This window comes from Sprattus sprattus, assembly GCF_963457725.1.
Source record: "Sprattus sprattus genome assembly, chromosome: 19".
Classification (NCBI taxonomy): domain Eukaryota; kingdom Metazoa; phylum Chordata; class Actinopteri; order Clupeiformes; family Clupeidae; genus Sprattus; species Sprattus sprattus.
The window spans coordinates 17,204,671-17,224,274 of NC_137917.1; the positions used below are offsets into that span (position 1 = coordinate 17,204,671).

The following is a 19,604-nucleotide window of genomic DNA, read 5'->3' on the forward strand; positions in this document are numbered from 1 at the left end:
CTGACATTCACTCTAGAAAACACATTGTCGTTGAAATATGATAGTTGTTATATCACACCATCGATCTATACTGAACAAAATCCTTGTTTTTTGGAGAATCTTTCAAAACATGGAAAAACCCAACTTGTTCGTCTAACTTGTGTCAGTGACATTTCACATAGCTACTATTGATATAACAGTGTTTTGTGATCATAATGTATCAACATGTAGGTCTACTTTTTCTACATATTACTCAGAAACAAATAAAATACTGTTTGGATGCTTATTTAAGTCTTCCCGATGTAATCCTGACCTGTGAACGTCGCCCTCTGGCGGGCCCAACATGCACAGTTATTTTGTAAGTTTAAGTTGCGGGGAAGCGACGGAATCGAAAGTGACGAACATCTAGTGGCACTCTGAAATGCAGAAGTGCCAACGTCAACCTCTCTGAATCCTTTCACGTCCATGGAAAATAGACTTTGATGTATCCTGTATTCTTGTAACTTCTCTTGTAAGGTATTAGCAATTGGACGACTTGGTAATCAATTTTAACTTAATGAACGAAGGTTGAAGAGATGAGCTTTGGTTAATGCGCGAAAAAAGGACTAATATTCAGAAATTTACAGTGAATTACTGACTGATTTTAAAGACATTATTCAGCTTTTAGTTTGTTGTGATACATGCTTTATGTTCTGTCAGGGGCTTGTAATAGAGAACACATATTCCACAGCATTTTTGAGGTAGCCAATTGTTTTATCATGCTCTCTTCTTTGCTGTCTTTTACAAGATGACAGACACACCTCCAAGTGATGGCCCTACTCCGGGGGCAGATTTTGACATGATGTCAGCACTTGATTGGAAGGATGGCATTGCTACTCTGCCAGGCAGTGACATCAGGGTAAACCCCGTGGCCTCTGCATCTGTTCAAGTACATTGTTTGTGTGTGAGGTAAGGGTGTGCAGGTCAGTGACTTCTGCCTGGTGTCTTTTTTACTCTTGCAGTTTCGCATGACTGAGTTTGGGACTCTGGAGATTGTGACTGAGACAGGGAATAAAGAGCAAGAAGATGAGGCGAACCAATCAGTGACCACATCTACCAGTCAAGCCCCGTCAGATGCCCAAAAGTCACGCACACCATCACAGTCAGAGCGCCAGGGACACTCTGAGGGTCAGGAACTCACATACACACAGACATTCATATACACACATTTACACACACAAATAGATATAGACAGTTAAGAGACACAATAAAAGAATGTTAATGTGTTCTCTGCTTCTCTGACGCTTAATTTTCACATGCATACAAATGCACAGTTGCTGCCCATGAGGAGGACCCCAGCTCTGATCAGGGGAGCTGCCGGTCGTGTGGTGTGACTGGAGCTCTTGACACCTTCCTGCAGGGCAAGTTCTGTAGTGCTGCTTGTGTGCAGCCCACCAGTGGCAGGTACCCAGGCGTTCAGTCTACACATACACATGTATATATATGCATCCTGCACCAGATGTCGTTAGCAGCAGAGCACAAACCAGTGTGTATGTGTGTATAGGTCCACTCCAGGGGAGGTGTCTGAGATCCTTGGGAAGAGAGTGAGGAGAAAAAGAAAGATGTTCATGGAATCAGATGATGAAGAGGATGACAACCAAGAGGAGGAAGAGGTATTTGAAATGCACATTTGTCCATCTTTCCAGAAGGTTATGAATGCCCTTTGAGGTGATGCAACCTAAACCTCGTTATACAGTCATTGTATGCATGCACATTATTGATTTGTTTGTTATCTTCCTGTTGTACTTCAAGGAGAAGCTGAAGGCCTGTAAGGGCAGAAGAGCAGCAAAACTGGCCAGATTGGGTAAAGAGCATGGCCATACACTATACTTACATTTATAGTGGACGAATGTGATTTGCTCAGACAGAGTGAAAGCTGTTGATGTTGCCTTGGTGATAAGGTGATTTTTTTTGTTGCCATAGTAACGGCAGTCCCTGCAAAGAAGCGGCCATGGAGCTGGCAGGCCTACCTAGAGGAGGAGAGGGCTATAGCTGCCCCACTCAAGCTTTTCAAGGAGGTAACACCTAGTCTCTAACATTAGATGGCATTTCATCCAGGCATAATACCATGCAATATTCAGATTTCTCCACATTGAACTACTTTGTGTGTGTGTGTGTGTGTAGCAACAGTCATTCCCTCAGAGCAAGAACAGTTTTAAAGTGGGCATGAAGCTGGAGGGACTAGACCCTGTGCACCCTTCACTTTTCTGTGTGCTGACTGTCGCTGAGGTAATTGGCTGTAGCTCATTCTTCTTGTTTGTGGGAAGCTGCATGTGGCTGTAAGGTTTCAAATTCTGATGCAATACAGCTGTGTGTCTTAATGGTCTCTCATTCTGTGTCACCTCTCTTGTCTGTAATGCCCTCCCTTAGGTGCAGGGCTACAGGATAAGGCTACATTTTGATGGCTATCCAGAGTGCTATGACTTCTGGGTAAACGCTGACACTTGGGATGTGAAGCCTCCAGGCTGGTGTGAGAAATCTGGCTTGAAACTGTTGCTCCCAAAAGGTGGGTACACAGACCAACACATGCACAAACACCCACATACTACACTCATATTGTTTAATTATTTACCTATCATGTTTGGCTTTGCAAGAGGATTTTTTTTTTTTTGCAAGACTCGTTAACCAAAAATCTGTTTGTGGCAGGCTGCAGAGATGGGGAATTTAACTGGAGCACATATGTAAAGAATTGCAGAGGTCAACTGGCTCCAAAACACCTGTTCAAGAGTCTTAATACGGTAAGATATACACTAAACTTGCAGAAAAGATGCAATGTAGTAAGTCACATTCATTTACTAACTGCAGACAACTTTCAACTGATGGGTTACATTGGATAGAAATAATAGTCGGGATCACAACACCAACAAAACGTATAAATACATAAATACATGCACACACACACTAATTGATTGACGTGTGTATTTCCATGGTGTTGATCAGTCAGTAACACCCTCGGGATTCCGTGCGGGAATGAAGCTGGAGGCAGTGGACAGGAAGAACCCCACACTCATATGTGTGGCAACTATCACTGCTGTCGTCGACAACCGTCTCCTCATTCACTTTGACAACTGGGAAGACACTTATGATTACTGGTAGGTATGCTTGTGTGTTTGCGCCTGCAAATGTTTACTGACGTCTGTGGTAGTGTGTTGAGGTTTGCTTTTTTCCCACTTGCTGTGTGGAATCAAGCCATGTGGTCATGGGTGATTTTGATAATGTGTTGGTATATTGCTAATGTGAGTGTGGCATGTTTGTTTGTTTGTTTGTGTGTGTGTGTGTGTGTGTGTGTGTGTGTGTGTGTGTGTGTTAGGTGTGATGCCAGTAGTCCATATATCCATCCTGTTGGGTATTGTGAGGATACAGAATTGACTCTTACCACACCTGCAGGTGAGATGCATGCATACTTCCCTATTTTTGCTATTATTCTCTCACACACACACTCTAACACTATACTACACAACCTGTTGGCTCACGTCAGCCATATAAAGTTAATCAGTCACACAAATTAACCTGAATAAAGGACATTTTTTGCATGTATGTGTTTGTGCTCATATGCATGTGTATGTTGCAGAATATAAGAGTCCACTTTCCTTCTCGTGGGAGCGATACCTGGAGGAAACGGGAACACAGGCAGCCCCTGCAAGAGCCTTTAAACAGGTTAAAAAAAAAAAAAACACACACATATTTGAGGTTCAGAGATGAGGGGTGGGGTAAAAGCATCCCCTACAATAACAGTAACTCTGCTTACAGAGGCCACCCCACGGCTTCCAGGCAGGCATGAAGTTAGAAGCTGTGGACCGCAGAAACTCCATGCTCATCCGCGTAGCCACCATTTCCATCACAGAGGAGCACCGTGTTAAGGTGAGGGGAAGACTGGTGATGGGTCACCGCTGTGGATTGGAGTGTTTCGAGACAATGTTTTATTGATTTATTTATTAGGTTTCCTTCGGTATTATTCTCCTGCCATGGGAGTCAATGGCAGCCCCTAGAACCATATGGTAACTTTTTGTGAAATTTGACACCACTCTAGCGCCACCAACAGGTCAAAGTTGGACTTTTGTAACACTCACAACTTTTGAACCGTATGACCGATTTTCAAAAATGAGGTACCATTGGATTCCCTGGATCAAGACGAATTAAACCCACCCCATGGCGTCAATTTCCGGTTATATAGATTTTCCGCTATTTCCGGTTTTATCAAAAACCTTTGAAAGCCTTCTCCTCCTACAATTTTTGGCAAATCTTCTTCAAAATCACCAGAGATGATCTTTAGACCTAGCCTCACAAAAGTTATGGAAAGAATTTTGATCCTCACAACCGTTTGTCCGGTACAGCCACTCAAATTCAGCTGAAAAGTCGCCAAACAGGAAGTGAAGTCATATCTTGGCAAATCTTTGTGAAATCAACACCAAACTTGATATGTCACTGGAAGACACTACAACATGTTCCCATGTGCAAAGGCAACTTCATATCTTAAAAAATGATTGATATAAAGCAAATTGGATACATTGTTAACGCTAAAATAATGCTTTACACATCAACAGGTCAAAAAGTGATACTCTTATTCAATCACAAGTTCATGTGAAGACACTTGAGAGTGTTAAGTACGCAAATCTGAAAAAAAGTTGACTGTAAGATGAAAAGTGGATTTTTGGTGAATATTTGAAACATGCATGCTTGGCTAATTTCTAGGGTGATTTTCAGTAGAAGGTCTCTCTCTCTCTGCTCCTTTGCGCGTGTGTGCTCCAGATTCTCTCTCACACACACACATACACACACACACTCACACACACACACACACACACACACACACACACACACACACACACACACACACACACACACACACACACACACACACACAGACAGGCTCCTTTGACACGCGCAAGCACACACACACAACATTAAAGGAAATGTAGGGATGACCACACCCCTTCTCACTCTTAGCTTGAAGCCATGGCCCTTGAGGATCTTCAAAGTAATGCATTTGAAATGTAATATCCCATTGGCAAGTCTGCAGCATGGATCTTTCTATACAATGACAAATTGTCACAAAAATACATTTTTCCCTGGTTCGCAATGTCTGGAGGAGGAAACCGCCATCGCTGCTTGCAGCTATATTTTAACTTATTATTGATTGGCTATATTCAATTATTTGTGAGTTTATATTGTGACCACTGAGTGTCTGTGTGTCTACAGTAAGCAGCATGATTTACAACGTTTCACTGATGTGTCTGTGTTTGTAGGTACACTTCGATGGTTGGGGTGATGAGTTTGACTACTGGGTGGATGCAGACAGTCCTGAAATTCACCCAGTAGGTTGGTGCCAGAAGACGGGACATCCTCTGCAACATGCCCACAGTACGTACACAAACATACACAGGCGTGTAAACACACCATCCTCAATGTCCTTGATGCGCGCACATACACATGGATTAATGAACAACCCCTATCCAACATCTACAACTGTGCAAGTCTAGACAGCATAACACCTCTACTGAGCTCAAGGCCATGGGTGTCTAGAGAACAACATTAGGTGAATTTTCTTTGTTGTTGTGGGCATGTGTCTTTTTTTATAAATTATGTTCGCATCACGGGAAAAATGCATGTTCAAAGCGTAATAGATTAGTTACCATGTTGCCCTGCTTCTTGGTTAAGGTGATGAGGGAGTTGGATAGATGTTTTACTCGATATAATCCAAGATGCTGTGCAAAATAAGTTCCGTCACGTGAAGTGAAGACCTTTTGTGGAATTTGTCTGCATTAGTGGACTGCTTACTACTGCAAAATTACTTTTAAAAAATCTGAAATATTTCTTTAAACCACCATGAAGAAAACGCATGTAGAGCCTTCAGAATATGATTAATAGCTATTTTACTTTAAGCAGTCTGCTTCTCCCACAGCAGTTAAAAGGAAATGTAATGAGGGTACATTAAAATAGTTTCAAAGGTCCGATTAGATAAGACTGTGGTTAACCTGCTGGGTTGGTGTCCTCACCTCAGTGTCATTCAGCAGCTATTCCCTGCCCACCCAAAGAATCAACAGCACTGCTGTAGATGGAGGGTAAATCTGGAGGAGGCTGTTCAAGCAAGTGGGTGGTGTTCCAGTAGCAACTTTGCTCACCAACACGCTGTACTTTATCTCGTGGAGTAAAGCTCAGGCTTACATGCCCCCTGCGCTCTTGGCAGCAAAAGTGACCTCTTAAGGGAGTGGACAGAATGGAACGGAACAAAACAGAATGCGGTCACCTGTCTATGCGCACTGTCCTGTGTGTTGACATGGTAGTGCAGTTCTCTCTGGTGATTAATAAAAATGATTAATGACATTATAATGTGATTATAAAGAAGTGTTTTGTTGTAAGGGTGAATTGACAAATATCAGTGAAGCAGGGATTGAGTGGCAGTGGTGTTTGCATTGCAGGCGGGTCGGAATCTCCAATCCTCCCAGGCCAGGGGTGTCCCACTATGGGGTGCAACGGCGTCGGACACATCCGCGGCCCTCGTTATGGCACACACTACACGTGAGTATCACTGCCTGAACAAAGACATGCACAGTGGGACTGTTTGTCCTGAACAAAGCATTTTTCATAAACCGACTACCTTTCTATTTCTGCCTGATGCAGGGCGGTGAGTTGTCCGTATTCAGATATGAACATGAACAGAGACGCCCTGCTGCCAGACCGGTTGAGTGGGGAGCGACCGGTCGCCATCTCCGGCCCTCAGAAGCTGCGCCGTGCAGACACACTCCCCCCCACACAGCCCCTCACACCCACGCAGCCACTTGCTACCACGGTCCCAGCCAGCACTCCTGAGGCCACCCACAGCAATGACAATCATTCCTCCCCATCCAGGTGTGTGTGTGTGTGTGTGTGTGTGTGTGTGTGTGTGTGTGTGTGTGTGTGTGGCTGGGTCTGTGTGGCTGGGTCTCTGATTCCATGGAGAACTTTTTGGATTATATGAGTGCCAGTTGTTTATGTCTGACTTTGCTTCTCATAAGGGATGTGTTGGTTTGCAGGTCTTTGACAGCCATGAAGTGTGCAAAACTCCAGGTGGTGAAACAGGAAGGAGATAGCAGAGGTATTTACAGGCAACATGTTTGTTTGTTTTTGTTTGTTTGTTTGTGTTTGAGAGAGAGAGGGAGAGAGAGAGAGAGAGAGAGAGAGAGAGTTGTTTTCTTCTGTATTCTTCTGTGATTTTAAAGGATTGTGTCATGGCCCAAATAACATTACTGACACTGTCATAACTGCTTTAAAAATGTTCTTAATTTTTAGGTTTGATAAGTACCATTAAACAGAACATGTGAAAGTAGCACAAGTCAGAAGTGATATCCAAATAGTATGTTATGAGTTTTTGATGGTTTAGTTTCTCAGCAACAGTAGTAACCCATAAGATGCTCTTGGAAGTGTCATAATTGCTGATCTGATTTCTGCTTTTGGTGGATTTAAATATGTATATGGTGTCATGTTTGTTTGTGTGTGTGTTTGCCTGTAGAATCTCTGCAGCAGTTCCTGCACGACTCTGTGTTTTGTAGTTGGGAGCCTCCGCGGCTTCACCTGAGTTGGGAGAAACACGGCAAACTGCTACCTGAAGTCCTGGGGCTCACTGCTAAGCGCGTATCCTCATGGAATACTGAGGAGGTGTGTATATATACAGCCGCGGAAAAAATTAAGAGACCACTTCAAAATTATCAGTTTCTCTGGTTTTACTATTTATTGATATGTGTTAAAGTAAAATGTACATTTTAGTTTTATTCTATAACCTACTGGCAACATTCCTACCAAATTTCAAATAAAAATATTGTCATTTAGATCATTTATTTGCAGAAAAATGACAATTGGTCAAAATAGCAAAAATGATGCAGTGTCTTCAGATCTCGAATAATGCAAAGAAAACAAGCTCATATTCATTTTTAAACTACACAATACTAATGCTTACACTTAGGAAGAGTTCAGAAATCAATATTTGGTGGAATAACCTTGATTTAAAATCACAACTTCCATGTGTCTTGGCATGCTCTCCACCAGTCTTTCACATTGCCGTTGGGTGACTTTATGCTACTCCTGGCGCAAGAATTCAAGCAGCTCGGCTTCTTTTCATGGCTTGTGACCATCCATCTTCCTCTTGATCATATTTCAGAGGTTTTTTATGGGATTCAGGTCTCGAAATTGGGCTGGCCATGACAGGGTCCTGATCTGGTGGTACTCCATCCACACCTTTACTGGCCTGGCTGTGTGGCATGGAGCATTGCCCTGCTGGAAAAAACACTTCTCAGAGTTGGGGAACATTGTCAGAGCAAAAGGAAGCAAGTTTTTCTTCCGGGACAACGTTGTACTTTGCCTGGCTGAGGTTTGTAAAAGACCATAAGGATTGAAAAAGCGGACTGGAGGTTCTTCTAAGTTCGTCTTCTCTGATGAGTCCGATTTCACAGTAGGTGCAAGACTCTCTGGCTTGTAGGCCTCTCCAGGTCTCCGTCTAACCATCAGACGACCATGTGTTGGGCAAAGCTGAAAATTGGACTCATCAGAGAAGACGAACTAGAAGACCCTCCAGTCCGCTTTTTTCAATCCTTATGGTCTTTTACAAACCTCAGCCAGGCAAAGTACAACGTTGTCCCGGAAGAAAAACTTGTTTCCTTTAGCTCTGACAATGTTCCCCAACTCTGAGAAGTGTTTTTTCCAGCAGGGCAATGCTCCATGCCACACAGCCAGGCCAGTAAAGGTGTGGATGGAGTACCACCAGATCAGGACCCAGTCATGGCCAGCCCAATTTCGAGACCTAAATCCCATAAAAAACCTCTGAAATGTGATCAAGAGGAAGATGGATGGTCACAAGCCATGAAAAGAAGCCGAGCTGCTTGAATTCTTGCGCCAGGAGTAGCATAAAGTCACCCAACGGCAATGTGAAAGACTGGTGGAGAGCATGCCAAGACACATGAAAGTTGTGATTTTAAATCAAGGTTATTCCACCATAAAATTGATTTCTGAACTCTTCCTAAGTGTAAGCATTAGTATTGTGTAGTTTAAAAATGAATATGAGCTTGTTTTCTTTGCATTATTCGAGATCTGAAGACACTGCATCTTTTTTGCTATTTTGACCAATTGTCATTTTTCTGCAAATAAATGATCTAAATGACAATATTTTTATTTGAAATTTGGTAGGAATGTTGCCAGTAGGTTATAGAATAAAACAAAAATGTACATTTTACTTTAACACATACCAATAAATAGTAAAACCAGAGAAACTGATAATTTTGAAGTGGTCTCTTAATTTTTTCCGCGGCTGTATATATACACACTCACTCACACACTCACACACATATACACACACAAACACACATATAAACAAATGTGCTCACACATCCACAAACTATACCAACCCACATGTTATTTGAATTTTGAATACATTTCTGGCTTTGCTGTCTTATAGCCTCAACTAAGAGCCAGTGTGAAATATCAGCACCAACCCGTGTGTATGTGTTTTTACGCTCATAGGTGGCTGGTTTTGTCAGGGGATTGCCGGGGTGTCGGGAGCATTCTGCTACTTTCAGGAATGAGGTAAATGCCTGACAGTATGTGTGTGGGGGGGGTTTGATGAGTTCATGTGTGTGTCAAAGTAGGTGGTCATATTTCTTTGTGTGTCTCTCTCTCTCTCTCTTTTTTTTTTTTTTTAGCAAATTGATGGAGAGGCCTTTCTGCTTCTCACACAAGCAGACATTGTTAAGATTCTGAGCATCAAGCTGGGTCCCGCTCTCAAAATCTACAACTCCATTCTGATGCTGAAGAGTGCTGATGAGGAATAGCCCTGCCCCCAAACACCAACCTCTCCCCCAGTCCCTTATCTGTCATGCACCCAGCACACCAGAACCAGCCTGCACCAATCAGAGGGCAGGAGTGAAACACAAAGGTCTTCCTGCAAAGAATTAATTAATGTTTCTGAGGCAAAAAAAAGTCCCAATTTTATTATTCTTTAATTTAATTATATTGTCAGATGTTTTAATAAGTGTATGAGGCCAGAACAAACAGCACAGAGCTTTTACTTGAACTGTAATGTTAATATTGAACATGTGCTCTGTGTGTGTGTGTGTGTGTGTGTGTGTTTGTGCGTGTGCGTGAGTGCGCAGTTTAAACAGAGTAACTTTTTGTTGGTTTAAACTTGCAATTACATTTGTAAAAAATGCTTGTATAGTGTACAGAATGACTCAGATTGGCTGTATAGTGTACAGAATGATTCAGGCTGGTTCTTTAATGTACAGAATGAATCTGATTGGCTTTTTAGTGTACAGATTGAATGTGATTTGGCCATTTTAGTGTACAGAATGAATGTTTGCAGAGGGAAAGGAATGAGTTGGACTGAATTTCCCTGTGCTGGGGGGTAGTGGGGTCCAGAAATAAATGGTGAGACCATCCGCATATGGGGTATTTCTATTGCTTACTAAACTTTATATGTGCAGAGAGATTTTGAATGAATCTCTGAGACCCTTTATCTGATTTTGTCTACATTTTCCTGTTCTTCAGCGAGAGCTGTACTGACGCCGCTCTGAGACACGAGTGGCATGTGGTGTTGCCATGGCACAATTATTAAACTTGGGCTCTTAAGATGGCCTTGAAAAAAAGGATTAAACTTTTTTTTTTAAATAATGCTTCACTACCAAGTATAGAAAAATATTTTTTTTTGATGTGAAATTAGCACACTACTTTACAGGTAAAACATAAACTCTGAGTGCAAACTTTAATATGCTCAATGTTCACAAACCTTCACATTTTTCAATTCTCTTCTTAATTCTCAATTATACTTTTTATGCCTTTCCGTAGACACTAATTTTATCTGATTTGTCTGTCTGGCCAAAAATATCACGTCAACTTTTTGGGAAGAGTGACACATTATGCCTACACATTTATTTAATTAGCAAGGAAGCATGAGCAAACCTGTGTTGTGAATTCATGCATTTAATCTACTTCGGATTTTCTCAAAGCCAACACATATTCAACATACGTCAGCCTTTACAAATGTATAAAATGTTTAAAGACTCCAGCGGCTGGGAAGGTAAGCCTAGTCTAATTTGTTCAACTTGAACTAAATGCTCAGTCAGCTGTAAACGAATGTCATGATTCAAATACATAATGATTTTCTCCCTCGGACGCCTCAGAAGAACATTACAGTACAACTTCGTGTTGACGGTCTGACCGTGAAGGATGCGCAAATTACCTGGACTGTGGCATTTGGGTGTGTCATGTAAACACGCACAGGGCATGGAAAACGTGTGCGTTGTCAACGTGAGTGTCGCTCGCCAAATTTGGCTCCCTGCGACAACTTTTGCTTCCCAAAGATGAAGTTCAATCTGAGGGGGCGCTGTTGTGACACGATGGAGGAGATCCGAACGGCATCGCAGAAGGTTCCTAAACGCGGCAGGAGCGCTGTCTCGGTGCGCAATGTGGTTGCTAATCAAGTAGTTCGCTAAACAGGCTTTCACTCACCTGTTCGGTTCTGCTGGGGTTATGGATGCGTCAACTGCACTTAATAGCCTAAAATTTGTTCCCCAAAAAATTCTAAGTAAAACACCAAAGTGAAGGATAACATTTCAACATATTTAAATATCGAATATCATAGTTACCTGAGATTAACCTAATATAATATGATGTTGCAGTATCTTAAAAGCTTACACGTCGCACCGCTGCAAGTGCAGAATGTCTGATGAAACATTTAACATTTCAGCAAATATGTAAACGCTACATTTTTCGTCTCAGTAGCTAGCTTTGAGGTTGCAAATGTGTTTCATATAATGTAGCCTACGTATTTAGATAAAATATATAGCTTATCGCATGTTCCCCATGTTTAGATATTTTACTTTGTAGTCTGAAATCCATCCTAATAAAAAAATACGTTGGAACGTTGGACTGTCATTACATCTGAGGGAGCAAACCGATTAGAAGGGATGTTTTAGGGCCTTTTCAAACAGCCCCGACACGCTACAATTATGTTTTAATGCTTTTCTATGGAACAACAAGAAGCACTACAGATTATTCCTTGCAAAACCCACAACGATATTGTCAACTTCTTACATTGTAGTGTCGTCTGACGCATTCCGTTTCAAGGGATTGCTCGACAATGCTGTTGGTTCGGGTTGACCTTTCATCAATTAACTTCAGCCTGACTCTGCCCACTGTGCTTTTGAGCACACCTTTACGCTTCCTGTCGCTTGATTAACAATGCGCATGCGCCCCTGTTTCCGCCAGCCGTTATCGTCCTCAAAATAGGGCCCTATGTTCAATAAACGTGGTGGGAGAGTAGTGTCCTCAGCTTCTTTTTGAATATGAGTGATGGTGCGGGCTGTGTTGAGCTGAGCTGGGCTTTCTGGGACCACCAGATGCTGTTCGTTGGGACTGTGACCTGGGTGAAGGAGTAGGAGAGTGCTGTCATGTTGACTACCCTGTGGGTGAGCATGAGAGTTTTGAACGTAATATGGGCAGCCACAGGAAGCAAGTTTAGAGAAATGTGCCATGCATATGCCAATACCTCCAGTTTTGAATTGAGGTCATCAGATAGTTTCACAGTGAATTTCACTGTGTGGTGTACCGTGACCCAATACTTAATGTTCTCTTTTGCTGTCCTGCAAAATACATCATGTCATTGGGCTGTCTACAAAACCCAGAGAGAAATTACTGTATACACAGGCCACATAGAAAATATGCTCAGGGACGTAACACATAACGTAACTCAAGACCACCTTCATCTCCAATTTGTTTATGTGCCGGGACTCCTGGGGAAGGCCCAACGGCACCACCACATGCGTCGCCACCATCATGCCCAGCAGAGACCGACTGTAATTGTCAGCACTGACACCCTGCTGATGAAGCATTGCCAGTGGAGGTCTTCAAGAATCCACCCAGGGCCAGTGGCACATCTCGCCAGGACCGCCGGGGTACTGGACTACCGACTTCATCCTTTTTTTCCAATGCCATAATAATTTCTTTCACAAAGCTGAAGTTTTTAAGGGAGTTGATTGTAGGCCCTGAAGTTGGGTAGGCCCACTGGAGGCAGTGGTATATGAACATTTTTCATTGGGCTGCAGTACAGCTGTAAGAGGGCAGAGGCCATACAAAGTATAGCTATTCTTTATTCTGATGATGTGCTAGTATGTCAAGTATCTCAATTTGATTGAAATGTTTGTTACAGTGGATTCACTGAAGTGGATTATGTAACCTATATGCTTAGGATATATTATAGGAAGAAAGAAAGAGAGGGCTTAAGTCACATTGTACATCCTCCCAAGCAGTTGGTTGACTTACTTCTGTTTGCACAAACAATGCATCTACCAATCATAGCATTGTGTCCCAGGTGATGCCCACTATGCATACTGGCCATAGACAAACACACACACACTACATCATTTTCCAATAAATACGCACTGACTGCGGATAAAAAAGAGTTAATCTCTCGAGATTCTGAGAATAAACCATCTGTCCAGCGTGGGACTAAGCAGGACTTCCCATGACCCTGCAACCTAACACACGCACTCACTCCTCCCCACACACACAGAGCAGAGTAGAGTAGAGCAGATCAGATAGTTCCATCTGAGACCCAGCTGATGCAGCTATCAGGCAGCCTTGTCCTTGTCTTCATGGGCACTTTCAGACAAGCGTTATTGGATATTATTTATTCACTGGAGGAATTTTGACTCAAGCGCATGCAGCTCACTCCTTCCCACACGATTCGGCAAAGAAATACTAAGCATGCGCAGGACATAAAAAGAACTATTGTAGAACTGCAGAACTACCCCGAGGTAAGAAATGCACTCATCTCTCTCTCCCTTCTCTCTCTCTCTCTGTCCTCTCTCAGACACACAAATAAAAGGAAGAGGCATATGAAAACATAGCAACTGCACCTGACATCTGGAGATGAGAGACAGAGAGCATCGACAAGGATAATCTCCCAGAGTAACATGGATCGTATACATTCTTTACCTCTCCCTCGCTCTCTCTCTTTTTATCTCTCTCTCTATCTTTCTCTCACTTTCTCTCTTTCCCTCCATCTATCTACCAGTCCCTTTATATGTATGCATGGTTTCTGTAATATCTTTTCATTGTAGTTCAACATTGTAGTTTAATTCTATGTTTTTTTTTGTTATGTTAAATATTTTTGTTTTGCAAGAATGTGCTTCAGTCTACAGTGAAGTCATTTTGGCAAGAGCAGGATCAAATTGGTGATGCCATGAAGGGAGAAAATTCCGTTTCTCCAGTAGAAACAGCGATCTGCACAGTACAATGTACTACAATACACCGGAGTTGAAGAGGATCAATAAGTTATTGTAACGTTATGGTTGTGAAGAATTATATACTGCTCATAGAACACAGTGACCAGTAACAGATGTGAATGGACTGCATACACCGACACAAAAGAACTGAGAATGTGTGAACCCCAGACTTCTCTTCTCAGGCTCTAATTACTTTCACTTATTTGTTTTGCCTTAAACATTTTACTCAGTAAACAATGCTATGTGATGCCAAGTGCACTGTTTTGTGAACTCTATTTGGTTTATTTGAAATATGATGTCCCACTTCCGGAATATATGAGCGCTACAGGAAATTAGTGCTACAGGAAATGCTTACATGCTAAATGCAGATGTGGGTCAGACAAAATTGCGCGGGTGTGGCAGAGCTTGTGGGTTTATTATCGAGTGACTGAAAACGAAGAGGCCAAACCCGTTTGTTTATTTCATATGCATATATGTAATTGTATACATCATACCAAAACAGCCAATTCTCTACATCACACATTCTTCTCTCTCCCTGTAGAATGTCAGATCCTTCTAATGTCCCATCCCAGCTGCACCCTGAGGCCCCTCCCCTTCCCAATTCCTACAATGAAGAGAGAGAGGAAGAGAAACCGTTGGCTGAGCTTCGCTTCCGCTCAGCTCCCGGAGTCGGATTCGTATTGGCTTGGATACTTGTACTGGTCGGAGTGTGTGTGGCTGCAGCAGGGTACTGGCCTCCTCGTGCCTCGCGTCAATTTCCACCAAGCCCCCTGAAGCTGATTGGACCAATCATCCTGGCTCTGGGGCTCTTCATCTTAATCTGTGCCAGCACTCTCCTGTACGAGAATCGCGACCGCCAGCGCTTACAGGACGATGGCGGTAAAAGGAAGCCTCCCAGCGACGGTGGAGAGTTCCCTGATCAGGACCTACCACCAAACATGGCCACACACACTCTCACTGAATCTGAACTGAACATCCACTGTGAGACGGAAACATGCGGGCCGCAGGTGAATGGGAGACAGGACTCTCCTGACCCTTTACCTGGGCCCTCACATCAGAACTTAAGTTGTGAGAGGCCCCTTCCACAGCTGACCCCACCAATCATAAAACTGAACAACCAGGTGATTGACCCTGATCCCCTAGAGCCCCCACCCCTTCCCCAGCGCACCTATAAACTTATGAAAGGAGGGGCTGAGTCCAACAGGGAAGACCAAGGTGTACACTGAATTTTAAATAATAAGAAAGTCGTTAGAATTTGTATGTCTATTGAAACACTTTCTTTCAAATCTTTGGCTAGGAACGTCCCCATTACGGATTGCTTGATTAGAATATAACAGGGCCAACAGAGATTGTACACTCCTCTGTCCCTCAAATAACAAGACCATTACCACAATACCCCCGACATCTAGCACTAAATCTGAAATTCCCTGAAAATGATAACCTTTTGTAGATCCAGAGAGCTTGGCATCTCTCCAAAGGGCTTTGATTTAATTATTTCAAAAAACACCTGTCTGAAACACCTTATCTGTCAGATAAAATATCTGTCTGAAAAAGTATAAAAATATTTTTGTTCAAACCATATTTGTTATGTGTGTATCAGGTTAGTGTGTGTGTGTGTGTGTGTGAACATCACTGATTTTGAACATGAGCGTGTATGTTTGTGTGAGTGTGGTATGTCTTAGTACTGAACACTAATCCTGATCCGGCTTAGCCTTCAGTGTAGAATCTTGGTAAGCAACACAGCAGCCTAGCAATCAGAACAGTTGCCAAGGAACCACACAGGCCTTTACAGTCAGAACAGCTTAGCAACCAGTGCAACCACCCACCATAAACACACATACACACACACACACACACAAACTGATCAAATACACAAACAATCCATGAGAAACACACTTCATTTATTTGAAAATCTCAGTTGACAACGACAAAAAAATCAACCCACACATTCCAATCAATTATTGAGTTCAACTAATTCTACTGACTTAACATTCATATTCCATACTTCACATATCTAGAATTACTCGGTGGACAAATGTCAAATTGTTAATGGACGTCATCAGACAAACAATACAAAAAAACTAAGGAAATTATTTCCTAGTATTACTACTAGGATTAGTAATTCCTAGTATTACTGATATAGGGCTTGTCTCCAGTCTCTGACGGATGAAAGATCCCTTGCACAACATCTGATTGATTGGTTTAAGGATGCCAGATGTCAGATTCCCGATTTCCTTACATGATAGACTCTCTTTCCTCTCTCTCCCACTGAAAACACACATTACAGTAGATGTAAATTAGTGTTTGTGTTTGTGTGCGTAACACCTGCGTTAACACCATGTGACTGTGCCTAACTCACCTCCTCCATGCTGATGAGGTGTGTGTGGGTGTCCAGGTGACAGATTGACAAATGCTTGTCCCATTCACTGAGCTGAGGCTCAGGCTCTGCCTCCATGAAAAGTCGCTTCAATTCACTGATGCTGGCATGGTGACGCAACACCACCTCCTGAGTCACATCAAAGTCCTGCACACACACACGCACGCACGCGCACACACACACACACACACACACACACACACACACACACACAAACGCGCACACACACACACACACACACACACACACACACACACACACACACAAACACACACACACACACACACACACACACACACACACACACACACACACACACACACACACACACACACACACACACACACACACACACATGTATTTCAGAACACTATCTGATGCACATCATAATTCCATATAAAGTAAGAATACTTCCACAATTGGCTTCAAACCCATACCTCTAACATCAGAATACTGTGTCTGATGTAAATGGTCTCTCCTTTGATCGTCCTTGTCTTCCTCTGTTTAATAAGTAAAAATTAGCAGTGAGTAGTTAGCAGTAATTGCATTTTAGTTAAATTCTATCAAGTTGGTTAACCTGGTGTAAGTCTGTGTGTGTTTGCTTTGAGTGTTCATTTGTGGCAGTGTAGTTTTAGTAACTATGCATGGGTTTACGCACTATTCATTTGTGTTCATAAACCATTCGTAGTTATGATGCTGTGACTGCCCTGCAGTAATGGTCACAATGTCTTACCAGTGAGCCTCATGCATTGGTGATCAGGCTTTTTGGAGGAGGTAATGGCTATTTGTATTATTGTTGTGTTATATGTTGTTGTTGTGTTATATGTTGTCCCTCGTCGCACCAACAGGAGCAGCGCTCCACATTTTGTTGTATGCAAATACAGTGACAATAAAGGCTTTTCTATCTATCTATCTAAGTTACAGCCCTACAACCACACAAGGTTATTATCAAAGCAAAGGCAACCAAACACACCCAGAGAGTTTCTAATAGATTATGCCCTACGTGATTGGATGAAATCAGTTTTTCTCTCATTACTGTCTAACAGAAGTAGGAAACGGTCCGATAATATAACTCACGTTAATCAATAATTTAAGATTATAACAATCAGATGTAATTCCATTATTGATAAATTTGCCTTGGTTAAAACACAAATGTCCTGTTGAAGGATACACTGGTTTTGTGTGAGCATTATTACCAGACATTTTGAACAGCAAGTTTTGAATTTAACATTTTTTAAATAAATTGTATGCGGTCAAAAGTGGTAATTACTGGCCAACGGAAATCCTGCTGAAGATGCATATTTGTTTAAAAGTGTGGTATGGGCATGTGTCCTAAAGTTTGTGTGAGTGAGCAGATGATCTGATGGCCTCACCCTGATGATGGTCAGCTCCTCGTCCTCCTGTTAAGAAAACATTGAGGAACAGAGAGTAAGTCAGACTTATAGTCTATGGACATTACAACTTGCACTTTTGTCTTTTAATACACAATACTTTTGTATTGTGTGAAAAAAACAGTTCCTTACTTTGTCTTCCACTGTGACTTGAGTCTCTTTCTTCTCCTCTTTCACAATGTATTGGATGATGGGGGCAGGGTGTATGGTGGGTGTAGAGGTCAGGGGTTGGTCCACAGGAAGAGGCCTCTTTGCAGGTGTTGGAGGGATGATCGGAGCAACTGCAGAGAGAGAGAGAGAAATAAATAAGGAGAGAGAAAGAGAGAGGACAGAGGCAGAGAGTGAGTTAGAGTTGTGGAGGGTGAATATTGGGGAAACTCTAGAATATAGCCACAAAACACAAAATATGTACAAAATATTTAGTGTGTGAGTGTGTGTGTGTGTTTGGGGGAGGGGGTGCATTTGAGAGGCAGAGCAAGAGAAAAGGATTGTGTATACCTCTAGGAGGGGCTTGAACCTCCACTGAAACTTTATCCAGAAGTATGAACCAGTCATCAACAACTTCGCGACCAGCTGGTGGTGCACTCTCTTGTAATAATCTTACTCTATTTGCCTCTGCGATTGTAACTCTGTTCCGCATGTCTTCCTCTTTCATTTTTTCTCTCTCCATAATTCTTCCTTTCTCAATCCCCTTCCGCTCCACAGCTCTCTGTTCTTCAAGCTTTGAGATCACCGCAGGTCTTGTTTCTGCTGATTGAAAGTATCAAATATCAGCACAGTGTGATGGTGTTTATTGAGTGACAAGTGTGTGTGTGTGTGTGTGTGTGTGTGTGTGTGTGTGTGTGTGTGTGTGTGTGTGTGTGTGTGTGTGTGTGTGTGTGTGTGTGTGTGTGTGTGTGTGTGTGTGTGTGTGTGTCTGTGTCTGTTGACATGTTCTGGTTGTCTATTTTATGTTTTTGCTAAAGTACTTGTGGAGGTGGCAATGTTTCTATTTGCATACCTTCTTGATACAACAGAATAGATTTATCCCAATGTTTGAACCAGTCATCTTCAATTTCCCGAACACCCACAAATACGCTCTGTTGTGGTCTCCTCTGCATCTCCTGCTCACTCAGTGTTTCTTTCTCCAGAATTCTCTCCTTCCCTGGCCTTACGTCCTCCACCACTCTCTGGTCTTTTGTCTTAGACACATCCACAGGTCTCCTGGTCTCTACTAATGGACAGACACAAGGACACACATATGTACACAGGCACACATATGGACACACATATACATGACAGACACACAGACACATATACAGGAAGTGACTTTATGCAGTTGGTGCAAACATTTGCAGAGATTGCCAAAAGACAGACAAAGTCAACTTTTGGTAATTGTTGATACACTTTGGCAATATAAAAGAGGGTGTACTTGCTGTGATAGTGTGTTGCTGTGGAGCTAATCATTGGTCTGCTGATTTGTGTGTGTGTGTGTGCATTTTGGATGTGTGTGTATGTGGATGGCTCTTTTTGTGTGTGTATTTTTGTGCTATTGCATGCACCTTTGTGTATGTGTGTATGTGTTTGCTT

The 19,604-nt window shown here is 42.4% G+C and overlaps 2 protein-coding genes across 2 annotated transcripts in view; one reads left to right on the top strand and one right to left on the bottom strand.

Annotated features, from left to right (window-relative positions):
- Nucleotides 1–766: 766 nt before the first annotated feature.
- l3mbtl1b (L3MBTL histone methyl-lysine binding protein 1b) lies at nt 767–10,497 on the top strand (the record flags this gene model as incomplete). Its single annotated transcript, XM_080857464.1, has 20 exons — nt 767–877; nt 981–1,146; nt 1,293–1,422; nt 1,523–1,631; nt 1,771–1,822; nt 1,942–2,036; nt 2,143–2,247; nt 2,389–2,524; nt 2,665–2,756; nt 2,959–3,110; nt 3,329–3,405; nt 3,590–3,675; nt 3,769–3,879; nt 5,265–5,379; nt 6,438–6,537; nt 6,640–6,867; nt 7,032–7,093; nt 7,508–7,653; nt 9,508–9,570; nt 9,687–10,497. 20 exons carry the CDS (start codon nt 767–769, stop codon nt 9,813–9,815), a joined length of 2,265 nt encoding a protein of 754 aa, XP_080713590.1. The 3' UTR covers nt 9,816–10,497.
- A 5,753-nt stretch (nt 10,498–16,250) lies between these two features.
- The window catches only part of epb41b (erythrocyte membrane protein band 4.1b), a gene marked incomplete at its 5' end in the record, with an annotated part of 13,352 nt that continues 9,998 nt past the window's right edge, over nt 16,251–19,604 (bottom strand). Inside the window, 7 exons of the mRNA XM_080858024.1 lie at nt 16,251–16,535; nt 16,627–16,791; nt 17,082–17,144; nt 18,018–18,044; nt 18,168–18,316; nt 18,534–18,785; nt 19,036–19,248. Coding sequence (XP_080714150.1) covers nt 16,503–16,535; nt 16,627–16,791; nt 17,082–17,144; nt 18,018–18,044; nt 18,168–18,316; nt 18,534–18,785; nt 19,036–19,248 — 902 coding nt within the window. The 3' untranslated portion in view covers nt 16,251–16,502. The remainder of the gene's footprint in view (nt 16,536–16,626; nt 16,792–17,081; nt 17,145–18,017; nt 18,045–18,167; nt 18,317–18,533; nt 18,786–19,035; nt 19,249–19,604) is intronic.